This window comes from Protobothrops mucrosquamatus, unplaced genomic scaffold (genome assembly GCF_001527695.2).
Source record: "Protobothrops mucrosquamatus isolate PMUCROS unplaced genomic scaffold, P.Mucros_1.0 scaffold62, whole genome shotgun sequence".
In the NCBI taxonomy this organism is placed as follows: Eukaryota; Metazoa; Chordata; class Lepidosauria; order Squamata; family Viperidae; genus Protobothrops; species Protobothrops mucrosquamatus.
Window position 1 is genome coordinate 919,449 of NW_015386441.1, and position 20,000 is coordinate 939,448.

Sequence of the window (20,000 nt, forward strand, 5' to 3'; positions counted from 1 at the left end):
AGATAAGTGTTTATTGGATATTACTTAAGAAAACCAACTTAAAGAAGAATTGTTTTAGGTATGCACACAGATGCTCATGCAACTCAAAAGATGTTTTTCTTTATACAATTTCATAAGTGAAATGCAATGCCATATTTTTAAATCAAATACAATATTTAATGTGTAAGCCAAGCAATTTTAATGTTAGTTACTGTGTTGGGTTAAACATTTCTTGTAATTCGATTAAATAAAGATTAAATCAATGTTAGGTAACTTATTTATTTTTAGATATTACTCCACCGCAAAAATCTCCATAGTTTGTACAGATTTTTGCAGATTTTATCATTTATATAAAATATTACATTCTATATCCTGTGGGGTACCTATGCCCCGATAATATGATTCAGAGGTTACCTAGATAACAAATTGTCAAAAAAACCCTTTCATTAATATGCTTTTGAATTTCATCCTAGGCAATTTTTCTTCAAAAACCCTGTATCACCAAATGAGATTTGCATTTTGGCATAAAATTAAAACCAAAACCAAAACCAAAACCCAGCTCAATTTAATTTATCCAGTATTTAGAATTTTGAAATTCCAGTTGTCATACATAAATTTAAAAGTAAAATTGCCATAATTTTAATCTTTTTACTTTCTCAGAAAACCTCACAACGTGAAGAAGACTTTAGCCAGGTTAATTATGTGAGGTGGAGTGGAGTGTGAGGGGGAAAAAAACAGTGGAGAATTATTCCCGGGATCACAAATGTCTCCTCTAGATTGCTATGTGCATAAGGCTTAAGCTCAGACACATTTGCAGATGAACTGCTTTTACTACCTTCTCTGAGACATGACATTTGTTCAGAAGATTAGCCAGGTTGTAATGTGTAGCATAATTGCACTGTGCGGATGTCCCAGAAGTGAAAACCTAATTGCTTGACAGGACTATAACTTTGTGGTGTGCTCTCACCTTGTTAGGTCCTTTTCTGATGCAGTTCAAATGAAGTCTGGCCGCAGGTGTGCCTAATTTACCTCGCAACAGAACGTGTTGAATTTAATTGCACAGTGGTTGTTAGGAAAAATTGGTGGGTGGAATATCAAGTGACTCAATGTACACTGATAGCAGATGGGTGTTAAGAGGTATTGTGAGCTAAATATATAGGTGAGTTGAGTTAATAAAAGATGTAATTTTGATTTCAAAATAATGAATCCTTGTCATAGATAATGCAGTTTAATTAAGAGGTCTTGTGCCCTTTCTTCAGCAATATGTTCAAAGGGAAATCAAGAAGCCTAATGTCAAAATAGTTGATTTTTAAAAAAGCCTATGAAGTTCTCAAAATCCTTCTGAGCGTAAAATTGATTTCCCCCCCTTTTGACAAGACATCCTCCAGAGGAGGTACAAAAATTTGTCCTTACTTAGTTCTGTATTTAAACAGTCAGCTATTTAAACGCAGTTCTTCTATTAGGGCTACCATATCTGTGATTTAGAAAATTATTTGTGGCCATCTCATCGCCCATTTCAACCCATTAGTCCTCTTGTATAACTAAAACCATAAGAATGTCTATGAAACTGCCTACAGATATTGCAAGAAGCTTGGCATCTTGATTTCTTTCCATAGTGGCCATAGGAGGCATCTGTATTTTCTTCTGTGTTGTGAAGTAATTTGTGGCATGAGTATGTGTGTATATTGAGGATCTAATCAGGATGGGTACATACAATAGGTGTTGCCCATCTGTGTATGTCCCTCTTTGACAGAGAGGGATGGTTCAGAAATGTGAAAAATAAATAAAATGTTAGTATATTTTTGTAATGGAAAACAGAGGCCAGGTTTTTGATGTTCTATGTTGGGCCACATGTATGGGAAGCTTAGAATGGAGAAGTCAGCAACATTTCAATTTCTGCACAGCAACCTCTATTCCTGCACAGCATTGATGCACCTCTTAGTCCATTTTGTTCTAAAACAGGAGAACTTAACCGAAGATTTTATAATGTCTTTATAGTGGGACTATTAGCATCCCATTTAATTCAAACTTTATAAATCTTGGGCTTTTAGGTTGGTGATGAGTTTGGGCGTGTGAAAGAGAAAGTGAGTGTAGCACTGTTAATTGTGTTGTTTCAAGCACTATGAAAACAATAATGGTGGTGACTTGAAATGAGTTCAAAATATATTCTTTATCAAATTCCTTCCTTTTTACTATATTCTAATTAGAGTGCATTTTAATTTAATGATAAATTGAAGCTTCAGCTATTGTAAAATGGCAGTAAAAATATAAACTGATATAACCACACTGCAGCTCATTATTTCATTTTACATGAAACAGACTTTTACAGTTTGTGTGTTGGAGGATATTAGAATGAGACAGAAGATAATTATGCTTAAAGCACTTTTGATATAGGACAGTGATGGCGAACCTATGGCACGTGTGCCAGAGGTGACACTCAGAGCCCTCTCTGTGGGCATGTCCGCCGCCACCAGCATCTCACGCAGGTCCATTAGGCTGCTGCTGGTGCCCAGAGCAACAGCCCCACCCAGCACAAAGGAGGCGAAGTGGCCAGCTAGCAAGCTCGAATAGATGTGGTAGAGCACTCCCCCATGCTTGCTGGCCTCTGTGTGTGGGGCCCGATGGTGTCAGGCAGCAACCGCCCCTGCCTCGCCTTGCCTTGCCCTGCAGCAATGGCACCCCCACTGTACCCCCTGCCTCATCCTGCAGGAAAACCCTGCCCACCATCCCACCCACAAGACCCCCTGGATCTCCCCCAGTCCTGCCCAGCCCCCACAGGCGTCCCCCCCATGAACAACATCGAGGTGGCCATGCCCACCCCAGCCATGCCCACCCAGTCTGCCATGACCACCGCAGCCACACCCAACCAGTGGGCCATGCCCCCTAATGCCTCCCAAGGGCACCACAATGTTGATGCAGCCCTGGCACTTTGCGATAAATAAGTGGGTTTTGGGTTGCGGTTTGTGCACTCGGTCTCTAAAAGGTTTGCCATCACCGATATAGAATAAATAGAAAAAAGGGAGCATCTGAATTGTAACCAAATTTCCAAACTCTAGCTATATCAGCTCACAAAATTAAACTGAAGGTAATTCCAAGTAACCAGATTTCTGAACTCTTATTATATTAGCTAATGAAATCAAAATGTAATTTTGGATATTAACTATAATAAAATCTCACCTTTCTTTTCTGGACTGGGGGAGATTTGGATTAACAACTTGACCAGGCCATGGTTAAAATGGTGCAGTTATATGGTGTCATTATGCTATCATGAATTTAAGACTACACTTAAATATCTCTATGTCTTCATGTCCACTTACAGCACAAACAACATCTTATGGATTACTGAAATAAGTATGAAAGCATGAAAGAATCATAAACCTGTGATTTTATTATTCTGTCATGCTTTCGTACTTATTTCAGTAATCCATAAGACGTTGTTTGTGCTCTAAGTGGACATGAAGCATGGAGATATTTAAGTGTAGACTTGAATTCATGATGGCATAATGACACTATAAAACTGCACCATCTTAACCATGACCTGGTTAAGTTAAAAATGTCCATTAAGTTCACTATCATACTCAGTGCAGAAATCCAAATTAAGGTATCTCTGATGAAAAACTGTTCAGCTTCTGCTTGAATATATCTAATGATGGAAAACTTATCACTTCCCTTGACCTTGGTTCTTCTGGCAAACTATTCTTATTTTTAGTGAATTGTCTTAACATTAAACTTGAACCAGTCTTGATATAATTTAAGTTTATTCTTGGTCTTATACTAACTTTCTTATTTATTATACCCCTTATGGATTTAAAGGTACTATCACATCTCTCCTCAGTCATCTTTTCTCTGATAAACTTATCCAGTTCCATAATTCTCATTTCAAGGCCTGATCATCCTTATTATACCTGCATCTTTTCCAGTTTCTCTGACTCCTTAATATATGATAACCAAATTAAACACAATAGTTGAGTTGGGATCTGATCAGACCTACATAAAGTAGTTTTCACCATAATTTGGAAATGATGTAGCTCAGTGATGGCGAACCTTTTAGAAACCGATTACCCAAAACCTGGCCCCGCCCCCGTTCCTCCCCCACCCCGCCCGCCGCCCTGCCTGCCCACAGGGCCACTCACCATTTCCAGGGCCTGCCACAGATCGCCCAGGCAGCCCAGCAGCACTATGGCGGCCATGCCCTTTGCCCGCACCCCGCAGCATCAACTGTGCGCGATGGGGCATGAGGGCAGAGTCTTGTCTACACTGCCTGGCTACCATGTCCTTGGCTGCGCTGCTCCACGTGGGCCACTCTTGGGGGTGACTCTCCTCCAGAGGGGTTGCTGGAGAGGAGGGGGTCGTGGGGGAAGGCAAGGCTGGGGAAATGGCACATGTGCCCACAGAGAGGGCTGTGAGTGCCGCCTCTGGCACGTGTGCCATAGGTTCACCACCACTGATGTAGCTACTTCTACAACATCATGAATGTGTCACATAAGGAGATTTTTTACCTCGTTTCAAATTTTCATCTATTTTAAAGACTGTGGGCAAATATACTAGTCTCCCACATAACAATCATATGGGCTTCTGCTCAGATACAGAGTAAGGTCAGTAACTGTTTGCTACACTGCCTCTTGTGTCGCCATGGCATCTGGCACTCATGAACCTAATTATCAGACATTTTAGGCTTCTTTCTGAAATTACAGTCTTACAAGGTTGCCAAGTTTCTTGCAGTAGCTATGGGATGCAGAAGCTGGGTGATATCCTCTTCTCATTTATTAATACCTTCTGTTTTATTGAGATTTCTGAATTTTGAATTTTGCATTTTATTGGTTTGGGAATGTAAATAAATAAATTCTATTGTGTTTCAGTGACCACTTACTCCCATTGTTACTAACTCTCCCATTAGGTTGGGCAGCAAGGCAAGCTCTGAGTCCTGTCAATCAGGCAGGAACTAGGAATTGTGCCTTTGCTGTGGTTCTGCTGTACTATCCAAGATTAGTTAGGTCTCATCTCTGCTCACTTTTTAGAAAGCCTTTAAGATTTGGCTGTTTTCCGGACAAGGTGGTTGCGGAAGTAACTGAGCCCACAGTGTTGCTGAACGGTGTCTTCAACAGCCACTTTGTGTTTTGGTTGACTGTGAAGTTTATTGTTTATATTGTTTTTATATTGCATTTTTAACATTTTTGTTAGGCACCAGAATCACCTTTGTAAATCTCTTTGAATAAAATAAAAATAAAAAGTTTTGTTGGTAAAGTCTCTAATTGCATTTGTCATTCTGAGGGTCACATCACACTGCTCACTTATGAGTCTTTTATTTTTCATATTTTCTCTGTTTTCTGAGCATCCAGATTGGTTTTTATTTATTTTTTGAGGTGGTCTTGCCTTTTCCCCTTCTTTAGTTAATTACAATTGTGCTTTTAGTTGTTGTCACTCTTTTTTACATGGATAAAATCAGCACTGGAGCACCCAGACCAAGAAAAAAATTAAAAAGGTTCAGAGACAGGCAATTAAAAAAATTAAGAGTTTCAGAATTAGAAAAAGAATATATTTAAGCCATCCATGTATCTTGTGCAAGGTAACAAAAATTCACTGCACCTGTCCAACTATCTCGTAGAGCTATATATGTTTTATTTCTTTTGAAATATACAACTCATTTATTAAAAGGATCATCTCAAAAATTCAATAGTGCAGGGGAACTCTCTGTATCTACTAGCTTCAGCCAGAAAGTATAGTTCTAATTCAAAATAAGAGAGACAGAATTTATGGAACAATGAAAATACATTTACAAATCAGCTAACTCCATCACTATGAAAGGGATGGAAGTGTCAGAAGAAAAGAATGATTGCATAAATCATTATAATTACACATCTTAACTTTTTTTCCCCTTCTTCATCAGAGTGAACAGATACTCAGTGCCCATGTTTTTATTGCAGCGTTTTCTGCTGGTGCCAGGATTATATAGATCATGTACAAAAATTATATGTAATATTTTATATATACAATATAAATGACACCTTGGGTCATTTTTGTCTTTAGTTCAATTTATCTATTTGACTGCTCCCAAATCAAAGTCATTATTAATAGTTTGAAGATTTATTTTGTTTTCGCTCTCAGATTTATAATATATGATTACTTTACACTTACACAAAGTATTTAGTCATTTTCTTCTACAGGTTTTTTTTCTTTAGAGCAACAGATCATGTAGACAGAATATGATTAGGTACAATTATTTTAAACGAAGCTGTTTCTCAAGAGAAATAGTAGGTGGCCAAGCTTAATTTTTCACATGGAGAAGGCACTATTGAATAAAACATACCACTATGAAGGAAATTCTTAAGGCAAAACAATTCTTGAAATGTGAACCATTAGTGCATGGGTGTCAAACTCGATCGCATCATGTGATGTATCATGATGTATCATGATCGGTTTTGCTTTGTGGAGCTGGGGTGGGCGTGGCCTGTACATGACGCACCTGGCCCGTGGGCCACCAGTTTGATACCCCTGCTTTAGTGGGAGAGCAGCTACTGGGCTACATGTGGTTCAGGTAATTCTTGCCTTATGACCAATTTGTTTCATGAGTTACAATGGCGTTGGAAAAAAGTGACTTATGGCTGGTTCTCAAACGTATGACCATGTCAAGATCTCTGTAGTCACATGGTTGAAATTTGGGTATTTGGAAACTAGCATGTACCCCCAATGGTTACATGATTGCCATGTACGACGATCCCAGAGTCCTGGAAGTTCCAGTCCCAAGTACTTATCCTGGAAAATGAATATATAATATTGAGCATGGAAATTTATTTTCTTTCCTAAACTTTATAAGAGAGTTTGGGTGAAAAAAGGTATTTCATCTTGAGCATCCTAATTCTATTCTTAATTTCCTTTTCAGAATATGGCAAGATGTGTAGGGTTTTATTCAAGATAAGTGTAAAATAATGATTTAGAAATTATTAATTAAAATAAGAGGAAGCTCCCTTTCTCTTAATAATCTATCTTCTTCCAAAGGTTTTTGACCTCAGCCTTTCATAAATTACATTCACTGTCCTGCATATTTTTCTAATTTCTATAATAAGTTTCATATTTCAACCATTTCTGTGAAAATTGGTACATGGCAAATCTGTCTAGTTAATCACTAAGTGCTGACACCCATTTGATAGCCCATAATAACATATTGTAATTAATGAATAAATTATGATGATCTGTTCACAGCAATGTGAAGTTGCAGCTGCATGTTCTTTAGCTAAAGTTCTTCCCATTTTTTATTATTCTTATTAGAACTCTACTTAGCAAATGATAGGGCAAGAAAAAGACAAAGAAGTAGATCAACAGGTGGCATTTGAGCAGAAACTTAATAATTTTCAAACAAAAGATTTCTCTAAGAAAGATAGGACTCAGAAACAAACATCTTTCCCAATGTGAGTAAACAACAGGCAAAGGGAGAAAGAACCACAGTGTATCTTCTTACAGTTCCATAGAGTTTTCTAAGTTTTCTAAGTTTTCTCTTCTCCAATAAATGATTTTCACATTATTCTCAATATTCATCTTCCTTACAAAACCTGCAGAAAAGACAGGGTGTGGGCAGAACTGAGATAGGATTAAAGTTCATCATATTTATTTTTCCCCTCTGAATATTAGCATCAAATGAAGGAAATCAATATGAATTCTCATAGACACTGACATGTTTATATGATTTCAAAAGATAAGGAATTCCCTTCTAAGCCTGGATTGCTATATGTATTCAAAAAACTTTTTTTCTTGGTCATTGAATAAGAACTCAAGATCAAAAAGCCCAGTTGATTTGTATGATTCCTTCTCTTCCTAACACATTTTTTAAAAGTTTATGAAATGCTACAACTCAGTGATGGAATAGATACTTCATGCTCAATTATAGTCCTTAGAGATATTTGACTTTTTAAATCGAAAAATAACATACCACGTTTTAGAAAACTGCTCTAAGAACACACAATACTTAACTGTATTTAATTGTCTAAGTGTCTTGATTTGATATATCAAATAAGATATATCACTGAATGTATTCCTTACATTTCCTTTTTTAAGTGAATTGTCTGTGTTGTTTTTAATTATTATTAGGACTATGTAGGCTGTTGCGCTTCTTCAATACTCTTTAATAGATGTTCAGATGAAGAAATAATCTAGTCTTTATTCAATCTATTAAAAAACAAAAGAAACAAAATGGATCCCATCTTAGTATATAACTATCATATCTACTTTTACAAATTTAGCTGAAAAGAATTGATAAAAGAGGCAAACACTTGATTGTATATACTATTTTGAATGTTAGCTTTATTAAAGATCATATGTAGAAATTCCTACATGAAATGTAGGAATTTCATTGTAGAAATTCCCTCTGGATTGGAGACAAGTGTTTGTTGAATCTATTATCCTAAGAGTTCATATAAAATAGTATCCAAAATCTCACAGAAAATTAGATATTGTATCTTCTGGTTATGTCCTTATTTTTGTGAAGACTCCTTCTGCAAATATCAGCATTCTGAAAGCAAATTTTCCTCCTCTTTAGTAAGCAATGAATCATCCTGCTTGAAAATCTCTTTTTAAAGAAAATCTCTTACAGTGGCAGATGCTGAAAGTACTATGGTTACTCCAGGTTTTTTCATCTTGCTAACATGTATCAGAACTTGTTTAAGACTCTCTCAGCTCTTCTTCAATCTATTCATGGTCCCCAGATGGAATATCAACAGATGGAGTTGCTTAAGAAAACTATACTTTCTAAATGATCTACCCCAGTAAAAGGAAGTGAAAGGAGAGATGGTGGCTTCCCCAAGAATAGATATAGCAACTACAGTGGTACCTTGGTACTCATTGTTAATTGGTTCCAGGAGATGCAATGAGTACCAAAAACAATGAGTACCAACAAAGTTTTCCCATAAGGAATAATGTAGTGAGTCCCAAGGCAATAGACACCAACATGTTCTAGCTTGTGTATTGAGTAGCAAATAAATGATGAGTACCAGAGAAAATTTTTCACATTAAAATGTGTTGAGTACAAAAGTTGATGAGTTTCAAAGTACCACTGTACAGATCTTTTTACTTACTTGCCAACTGTGCTACTGCCAGATGTTGGACTCACTGGTACTCCTTCTGCTACTCTTCAGGCCAGGAACTTGATTTCAAGGAAAGACATTGGAATACCAATACTACTACTACTACTACTATTACTACTACTACTACTACTAATGATAATAATATAATAATAATAATATAATAATAATATAATAATAATAATGATAATGATAATGATAATGATAATGATAATAATAATAATAATAATAATAATAATAATAATAATAATAATAATAATAATAATAATAAAAGAAGCAGTGGTTGGAAACTAACCAAGGAGAGAACCAATCTAGAAATAAGAAGACATTTTCTGATAGTTAGAACAATTAACTAGTGTAACAGGTTGCATTCAAAAATCATGGACACTCCATCACTGGAGGCTTTTAAGAAGAGACTGGAGAGCCACCTCTCTGAAATGGGATAGGGACTCCTGCTTGAGCAGGGGATTGGACTAGAAGACCTACAAGGTCCCTTCCAACTCTGTTATTCTGTTCTGTTACAAATAATAATAATATCATCCTGTGAGCCTGGTACAGGACCCTTTCCTCCCTATTTCTGGAGGCTATCAAGATCAAGGCTGAAAATCTTGCAAACATACTGCCTTTCACATTCATTCATTCATTCATTCATTCATTCATTCATTCATTCATTCATTCATTCATTCATTCATTCATTGTACCTTCAAATCTGTGTTGACTGCTAGTGACTGCCTGGGCAAGTCACTGCCATTGGGGGGGGGGAGATTTTGGAAGTGGTTTGCCATGGTCTCCTTCCTAGGACTAAGAAACAATAACTGTCCCAAGGTCACCCGGCTAGTTTCACATTTAAGGTGGGACTAGAACTCATAGCATCTAAGTTTCTAGCCTGATGCCTTAATTGCTACACCAAATTGGCTCTTGTCTTTTAAAATGTCTCACTCATGTTTCCATGGTTTTCCCTTCCAGTATTTTCTAGGAATGACTATTGGGTCTTACTAGATCAGCCTCACCCTGGTTTGGATTAGATGATAGCATTTGTTTATGGCCATTTAAAGAGTTGGGACTTTCTCCCCAGGGATTGTCCAAATGCATCAAGTTTTGATGCTCAGATTTTATGAGTATAGATATGTCAAAAACATTTCAGTGGCTGTCCACTTACCTTCTTCAATAGCTCTACTATGAATGTGATACAACTCATGGATTTATTCAGACAAATGTGGGAGGGGAAGGGGATTCATAAACAATTAAATGCTGTGTATATTGTAGAGAATCCCAGGAAATCAACATGCCTATATTTCTTACTGGAGAATTCCATTAGGCATTTTCTGTGATTGTGTTGTAGTAGCACAATTTGTTTCTTGATCTACTGTGTTAGGATTTAGCTGGCATTCAGGGTTATAAAAAAACACCAGTTTTCAAGCTGCCTTCTTCATCAGGAATTGCTAAAGTGATTATAAATGAAAAAAATTGTTCATTTGTTTGTTTTACCTTGAACTTTGAATGCTGAGATTTTGGAGACTTCTTCATAGGGATAAACCCATTCTGAATGAAATGAAATAAACTAAATTCATTTTTCCACATGTTTCAGGAAGCAGATTTCATACTATGCAGCCAATTGGACCATCTATAATTCTTCTTTACTAAAGCATGTAGAAAATTGTAATACCCTGTAATAATGTAAAGTACCCCAGCCATTCATTTTATGTTGGTTTCTGTTTCTATACTAATACAATATATTTCAGATAAAATTAATGTTGCTGAATTTTGTGAAACATATTCTTGAATAAGGAGGTATAAAATTGTAGATATTCTGAAATCTGAATCATGAATACACCTGAATAAACATTATTAGGATTGCAACATTAATATTATTAAATAGGTTTGCACTGAATTGCACTTTTGGATGGCCAAATATATTTTGCTCAAATATAGGAAGTTCATATATATTGTTGCTATAAGAAAAACCTTCAGCTTAGATATATTACTACTTTGCAGTAATAAAATGAGTCATATTTTCAGCTATCCATCACTTGCAATTTGTAGCAACAACATATTACATGCTTAAACATTTATTCTTAATGCCTGATTTTTCTAACGAATTCTAATTTTGTATTTTTGTAGATTTTTTCTAAAGTTTTTCCTCAAGTGCAATCAAAACTGTTTGAAGAATGCAGGCAACCCACGAGATATGCGAAGATTCCAGGTACTGTTTTAAAAAAGAATTAAAATTACATACAGACAATTTGTAAGGATTTTTACAGAGGGAAAGCCTATTATATTATTTCAGTACTATTTCTTCTTTAGAAAGAACATTCAAAGCAGCAAATTTAACCAAGGCATGTCATTATTTGTCTAATTTAATTGCAAGTTATATTTTCAGTTCTCCTTCAGGAGTGAAACAGAAACTTTGCCTTGTTCTTCCAATTCCTGTTTTAGTTATTTCTCTTATAATGATCTGAATAGACCTAAGCAGGACTGTTTCTCCTTGCAAAAAGAAAAAAGAAAAAAGAAAAAAAGAACTTGGAAATATCTGATAATAATTTTCCTACCTTCAGAACTTTCTCTATGCTATTGAATTACTGTATTCTTCACAAAAAATTGTAATAAAATATAATTTCTGTAGAAAAAGAATTGCTTGAAAGTTGGATTCATCACTGTAATTTTTATGTAGTATATATTTTTAATATTAATATGGGAGAAGTAGAATTGTTTTCCAAATCTACCTTGGTTAATCCAAACTACTATAGAACAGTTTATGCCTTAATAGATAATTACTTTCACGAAATGGGAGCAATTAAGAAACATGTTAAAAATAACATAATAGAATAACAGCATTATTAAAGGCTATAGCGGAGGGTAGATATGCATAGTTTCCCAATTCAATAAAATGATTCATTCTACCATAAATACCTGTGTAGGAAATAAAAAAGCAACACTTAAAAATAACTTCATGAAGTCCTCAATTTCATGCATCTTAAGTTCATGTATCATTGACAATAACGATCCATTGAAAGACATAAAGTGCTTGTAGGGTTGAATTGTCAGTACAATTATCCATAAAATGAAACATACAGATGGTCCTTGATTTAGGAAAACCCTTGGAATTTTGGTTATAATTCAGGTCAGTTGATATGCTTGCCACCACATGACCTGATTTGATTTTATGACCATTTTTACAACTGTCATAAAGTAAGTCACCATGGTAGTTAATTGAACCACATATTATTAAGATAATCCAGCATATGCAATGAGCGTTTGATGAAAAATGGCACCAGAGTTGCAAACTATGATCATATGACCACAGGATATTGCAATTGGTTATAAATGTGAGCTGGATCTGGCATGTGATCACATGACCACAGGGAGGGACAGTGCAACATTTTACAATAGTTGGAAATGCTGTACAGCTTGTAAAGCATCCTTTCCAAGGCTGTCATAACTTTGAATGGTCATTCAGTGGCTAGTCATTAAGAGAAGACTACTTGTGTTAAGTGCAGTTCTAACTGAAGATTTTTCTTTTACTTTTTTCCAATTGGTAGACTTACAAAATACATTTTAAAGGACCGATAAAGTCTTTGAAATTTGCATTACCTGAGCTTAAAACCTGGAATTAATAGAAATACCCACTTGTCTCACCAGTCATAAGTAATCATGTAGCTGGTAACAGAACTCCTAGAAAGTTCAGCTTCCGTAGATAATAAGCCGACTTCTTACAATGTTTAAGTAGATTTAACAGGATGTCAGGTCTTAAACAAGATTTTAAACCTGTTTTAAAAATATGTGTGTCAGCGTTTTCATTAGAAGCACGGCAAAAATGAGCCAATCAAATAAAACTAAAGAGAATATAAATATACTTTCGTGGACAACACCCTCTTCCCCCCATATTGGTACTCACTGATATATTTGTAGTGCATAAATGAGGCAAAAACCTGGTTTAGAACTATACTTAAATATGTTTCATTCTATGGACAACTGTTTTGACAATTCAGTCCTAAAAACATTTTAAACTTTATGTGGGGTATGAATCATCTTATAACTCACGAAAGCTAAAAACCGCGAGCTATAGATAGGATGAAATTTAAAATGTTGTAAATAGTTAACAGTGTGAGCCCCTTAAAATGGATAACCAAGGCAAAAATACAGTCTGTACATGTGTATTTTTGGGAGGGGGGGAGGGTTGTTTTGCTTTTTTTTTTCCCTGAGAAAACAGTGCAGGCTGCAGAATCACAGACTTCTAGAGAAACACCCTCGGGCTTTTCTCAAGGGGAACACAGATGGCTGCCTCAGAGGAGGCCGAATATACAGGAGAAGGTGCTATAATAGCTGATAGCTAATTAGAGCATGTGGAAAAAAAACAGGATCAAAGGTGATCTAAAACATTGAAAATATAAAAGAATTTACATCTGATGCCTTGTACTCACTGGTTTCCAAAGGGAAAGTATATTGCGTTAATTTATCTGTGATACCATTGTAAGTTGTTCCTTTCTTCCTTTCTCTTCTTTCAAGAAATGTGTGATTTTGTCAATATGCATAGAACCTTTCGTAATCTTAGCCCTAGAAAAATAAGTAGTTCATTAGAAAAAGGACAGAAACCTAGAGAAATGACAGTACAGAAGTAGTGAAACATTTTTATTTATTTATATAGTAGATTAATATCTCACCTTATCTCCAGAATTTCAAGCAATACAGATTCACAAAAATCCTGTAAGGCAGCAGTCCCCAATCTTTCTGGTTCCATGGACTGGTGCTGGCAGTAGCAGTAGGGGAGGGATGGTTTAGCACATGCAGCCTAGATCCTGTGCATGTGCAAATGAAGCTTTGCGTGCTCTCCTGCCGCTTGTGCGGGCTGGTTCCCTACAGGCCATGGACTGGTGCCAGCAGCTGACCGGGGTTGGGGACCCCTGCTGTAAGGTATTTGGATGGAGAATAAGTGTGTGGTTCCATTTATTTTGTCTCTCTATGAGTATCTATGGCTGAAGGTGCATCTAGATTTTTTTGGTCCTAGTCAAATGCTTAACCTAGTCAAACCTTAACTACTATACACATTGTTGTCACTGGAGTTTCTGTCTCAGTTTTTGATATAATTTTCTAAGTTTGATTTGTAACTTACAAGCACATATAGGATCCTTACAATAAATACAACATACGAAAGTATCTTACAAGTCTATATATGGAATGCAATAGGAAAGGCTTTTCATTATAATGATATAATTGATCATTACAGTAAAATGGCACCTAACATCTAATGGATAGATGTTAATGCAAGAATTTTCATTTTTGTAAGTATTCATTTTAAAGTTTGTGCTAAGAAATAGTTGGAAAGCCTTATCCATCACTTTCCTGTGGTGGACACAGCGATAGTAATAGCCAGGGTTAAATTTAGTTTTTAGTTGGTCAATGTGCTTCTGAACTTGGAAATAGAAGAGTTCCAATTAAAGATAAGAAAGAAAAAATCATTGTCATGGTAGAATAAATCAACATATGAATTAAGTTGATTATGGCTACTTTCTGAATTAGAAGTGACTGAAGTCATTTTTGATATTCATATTCACTATGCTGTTTTCAGTTGCAGAAAACATTAGTTATCGCACATTAAGAATGCATTCAATCAATCAGAATAGAGCTGGAAGGGACCTTGGAGGTCTTCTACCAACCCCCTGCTCAAGCAGGTGGCTGTCTCGTCTTTTCTGAAAAATCTTCAGTGATGAAGCATCCACAACTTATGAAGGCAATCTGTTCCACTGGTTAATTGTCCTCACTGTTAGGAAGTTTCTCCTTAATTCCAGATTGTTTCTCTCCTTGATTAGTTTCCATTCATTGTTTCTTGTCTTGCCTTCTGATGCTTTGGTAAATAGGTTGCCCCCCTCTTCTTTGTGACAGACCCTCAAATACTGGAACATGTTATCCCTAGTCCTTCTTTTCTCTAGACTAGCCATACCCAATTCTTGCAACCTTCATCATATGTTTTAGTCTCCGGGCCCTTATTCATCTTAGTTGTTGTTCTCTGCACTTTTTCCAAAGTCTCAACCTCTTTTTTGTAATGTGGTGATCAAAACTGGATGCAGTATTCCAAGTGTGGTCTTACAAAAGCTTTATAAAGTGGTACTAATACTTTGCATGATTTTGAATTCTATGCCTCTGTTTATACAACCAAGGATTATGTTAACTTTTTTTGGTTGCTGCTGCATACTACTGGCTCATATTTAAGTGATCATCCACTAGGTTTCACCTAATCCATACTTGTACCTTTAGTTTTTCCTGCCTAGGTGTAAAACCTTGCTTTTCTCTATATTAAATTTCATTTTGTTAGATAGGGCCCATTGCTCAACAACCTTTTGGATCCTGAGCTTTTTTTCTAGGGTGTTGGCTATTCCTGCCAGCTTAGTGTCATGTGCAAAGAACCTTAAAGTTCTTTGGAGAATAATTTATAATTTTGGTGATCAGAATTATTCTGACATAGATGTGCAAATCTAACATAGGTTAATCTTCTTCTAGTTCTTTTCATAGCATTTTGTGAATCTTTTTTTCTCTCTCAGAAGGACAAAAAATGGAAATTTAGAATTTTCATGAAATCTGATTCTGATAATTGAATGAGGGGAAAAGGGAAAAATATTTGGATTTGAAAGATCCAATGGCTTCCTAGATCTCATCTGACGTGAGAGAATTGTATATAGCTAGAAAGAGCAGGGCTTTTTTTGTCATAGAACACCCAGAACGGCACCTTTTTGGATGGAATTTTGTAGAGTAGGCAAGGCGGGTTGTATGACATGTGTGAGTTCCGGCATCTTTTTTTTTTTTTTTTTTTTTTTTACAAAAAAAGCACTGAGAAAGGGTATTTCTGTACTGCATGCAGAAAGAAGGCATATTCTTTTAAAAAAACAGAAAAAAAGATGAAGGGATGTAAACATCTCCTTATGTCTGTTTCTACCTTGCTAAGTAATCCATAGAATATTTTGATGGTGCACTAGAATAGCTACAATCTCAAGGAAGGTGTCAATATCTGTTCTGGATTTCTTTTTCTCAGATTCTAGAAAGTGCAAAAGAAATGTTCCGTGTGAGTTGCACGAAGAAGCTAAAACCATCCTGTGTCAAATTATACCAGGCCAAGGAATAGTAATGTTTATTATAGTGGAAGGGAATGCCATTTTTTTTTCCCTTTTCAATCTTTAAATGAGACAATTCTTCTATTTTTGAAAATTCCTTGTCTCATAACAGCTATTTATAAGATTGCTTTGTAAATATGATAGCAAAAATGACCTAAAGATCATTTCTGAAGAGAACAGCAGAAAGTTACATATAGCTACTGATTTATGAAGTGTTTTCCCCTTTGACTTTGAGTGCTCACAATTCTTCATTTGAAGACAGTCTCAAGTGTACAAATTTTAATTAGATAAACTATCTAATCAATATATCAACAGATCAATCAAAACAGTAGCTTTTAAAATGAGTGGTTAGAGGGGTGTTTCTGAAACAAATGACTAGAAGAATATTTTCCTAGAATTGAATTCATTTGTTAGCATAATAGGAGATTAAACTCTAATTAGCGTGAGGGTGTTGAAGAAGGGAGGGGAACTGTGTGTAGAAAAATCTCCCGCAATAGCCAAAAAAAGAGTGAATTGCATCTATGAATAACACAGTGTTCATAAAAATAGCATACTACATTAAACATATTTTTCAGCATGAGATTTATTGCAATAGGTGCACCCCATTTTCAAAGTGTGTATGTTTCAAAAAAGAAATGTCTTTCTTTTCTTTCTTTACCCCCTAGGTTGTTGTATCAACAACAGTCAATGTGGATGGCCATGTTCTGGCTGTCTCAGACAACATGTTTGTACACAACAACTCCAAACATGGAAGGCGGGCTCGCCGCCTTGACCCCTCAGAAGGTACGGCCCCTTCTTATCTGGAAAATGGTAGGCACACATTTACATGCCTTTTTAATTTGCAATGCTTTCTTTGCACCATTTTTTTTCCGCACACCACCATATTTATTTATTTATCATGGTTTCTTTGTCCTCCGGATTCATCCCATTAAAATGCATTAGCTTTTCTGATTCCACTTTAAAAACAAGGTTGTTCCTTCTTTATTTGCTTTTGACTTAACTTTCTTTATAACATCTAACATCTGCAATGTTCAGCCATTTTCTATTCTTCTCTATTTATTTGCTATCAGCTTTTTCTGTTTCAGTTCGATTTTCTTTCACTTTGGCTTTTTGAAATCATCGGAAAAATATACATTATGCATGTAAGTTTGCATAGAACCTTAAAACATGATCAATGGTAGTTTTTGTAAAGAATTTACTATGACTTCACTCACTGGACTGGGCCTTACTGCAGCACATTAAGGCACTATGTCTCCTCATCCTTTTTTTCCCCTAAAAATGTTAGTGTACAAAGAGAAAAGTAATTTCAATTCTCTAAAATAAAACACTGTCAACCACTGCATGTTGCATATTCAAGCATCTAACATCTGATATTTATCTAGGATTTAGGTAAGGCCAAATCCAATCCCAGCTACTTTTATTGAAAGAGCTACTGATACCTTACAAATCTGTAGAGTAATAATGGATACATTTCTAAAAGTATAAAGCAATACGTGTTACATTTTACTGAAAAATAAATAATGTTTTCCCCAAATAATTTATATTTAAAATAAAAAAGTTGTCACTGACAATGTAGTAATAGTTTTCAGATAATACAGATCAGAGGGGTTGTTTTTTTTGCTTAATCTTCCTTTGGGAGTTGAAAACATTACATTAAATTCTGCTTTCTTTTCAGGTAAAAAAGGTGTTTATTTATACCATTAATAGGCCACTTTTTGCCATACATATGATCTTCCACAGCAGAAGAAACAATACAATAAAAATTAGAATACACTATGCTAGTGCTTAAATTACAGAAATAACAAACATGGAGACAACTGTTTGAAAAATAAAAGTTAGATTTATAGCTTTTCAGAACAGGGAAGAACAGTTTCAGGATGCAAACATCACAACCAATATTTGGTTAACATTGAAACAGAAATGCAAAAATACCATTAACGGAGAACATGGTGTCTAATTAGTTGACCTAATGTCAAGTTATAAGCTAGTTGCGCAAGAAATTAATCCTGCAAATAATAACTATTTTATCTACCTTAAGACTTATAAATCAATAGGCTGAATTCACCTATATGTCTTTGCCACTGGTGACAGAAGAGGTCTTTGTCCCATGCTCCCTGCATCTTAAAATAATAATAATAATAATAATAATAATAATAATAATAATAATAATAATAATAATAATAATAATAATAATAATAATAATAATAATAATAATACGTAGGGTCAGTGAATCCTGGTGAATTGCAAAGGTTATGATGTGGGTGTAATGATACTGTATTCTGTGAGATGCCTTGTACTTACATTACATTCATCAATGTTGAAGAATGGCTTCTTGCATTCCCCTAAATCAGGATAAACTCAACGTTTAATTCTTTCATAATTCTCAAGCCATGCTTATTTGCAAACAGAAAATGATTTCTTCACATGTTACTTCTTGACACTGTTTATAATTAAATTATGGATTTTGATTGTAGGGGATGTAGTGATGCACATTAACCTCTGACTTTCAAAAGGTACTCAATAAATTGACAAAAAATAAAACTATCAATGGGAGCTTATTGTCATATGATCTCAAATAGATATGACCTCCAAGATATATTATATAGAGAGAGAAAGAGAGAGAGACTTTTTCTGATTCTGAACAATGTGAACAAAAGCAAATAGGACTTGTGTCCTCATGTCCATCTTATGCCCTTAGGAATGTAGCTAGCCATGATCATAAACATGATAATGGATTAGATGCCGTGATATACAATCTGCTTGTTTGTTGTTGAACTTCTTATGTCAAGAATCAACACTTTACTTCATATACCATTGTTATGTGCCTACTTAAGCTAGGCAACTAGACTCTACTGTACAGTTGACCAGCCTTTTCATTAAAACTCAACAATCTACAAATAGTGAATCAGATTTACTGAAAACATAAAGGAATGGTGATTACATGCAATGGTGAACTAATTAAAATATAATTTAGGTATCAGAATTTTAATGTTCTTTGCAGAAGAAAAATGTTTTTCTTCTCTAATAGCTAAGGTAAGAGAGAACAAAAAATATATAATAATTAAAGGTTGCCCCAAGCACAAGAGTCATTATGATCTATGACGTATTGTTTACTTCTTTCATAGGTGTGTATTTGCCTGGCAACCATCACTAATGAGGCTTACAATTAAGAGGGCTGAATTCTGTCTTAGTCCTTTTCTTCCTGAGAGAAAGAGAGAGAGAGACAGACAGACAGACAGACAGACAGACAGACAGACAGACAGACATATGATGGAAAGACAAAAACTAGCATCATTATGAGCTTAGTTCTATAGAATATTAGGTTATCATTTAGATCAATCTCTGCTAATATTAGTACATTTACTAGTATGATCTCAAGCAAAACATGGCCGTTTCATTTTATATGTAGTATAAAAACTAACTTGTAAAAAGTCATGCGAGAAGCATAATAAGGACAATCTCTATATTAAGGAAAATTATGTGTTAGAATAGAAGAAAAATAAACCTCATCCATTTCTTTTAAAGAATAAAGCTCAGAAAAGCACCCAGGTTGTTCTCATGTCTAAGACAATTTTTTTTATTAATTATCACTATTATGGTGAAACTGAAAAAAATAGAGCCTTAAAACTGACATCAAAGAACTATAACCTGCCATCAGATTATTACATTTATGAAACTAAGTGACATACTTGTAACAACTGGAGGCCTACTGGTTCCATTTAAAATTAATAATGAATTCTTAAGAATATATTCTGATTAAATCTTAATCCATCCAAATAAGAATATCTTGGAATAAAGTTTCAGGGAAGCAAATTATAAAATAATCTCTAAATAGAAAACCTAATAA

At 35.1% G+C, this 20,000-nt stretch overlaps 1 protein-coding gene across 1 annotated transcript in view; it reads left to right on the forward strand.

Annotated features, from left to right (window-relative positions):
* Positions 1-20,000, forward strand: part of EBF3 (EBF transcription factor 3) — a 188,694-nt gene that overhangs the window by 113,956 nt on the left and 54,738 nt on the right. The window contains exons 8-9 of the mRNA XM_029283363.1: positions 11,172-11,253; positions 16,819-16,963. Of these exons, the coding sequence (XP_029139196.1) occupies positions 11,172-11,253; positions 16,819-16,963 (227 nt within the window). The remainder of the gene's footprint in view (positions 1-11,171; positions 11,254-16,818; positions 16,964-20,000) is intronic.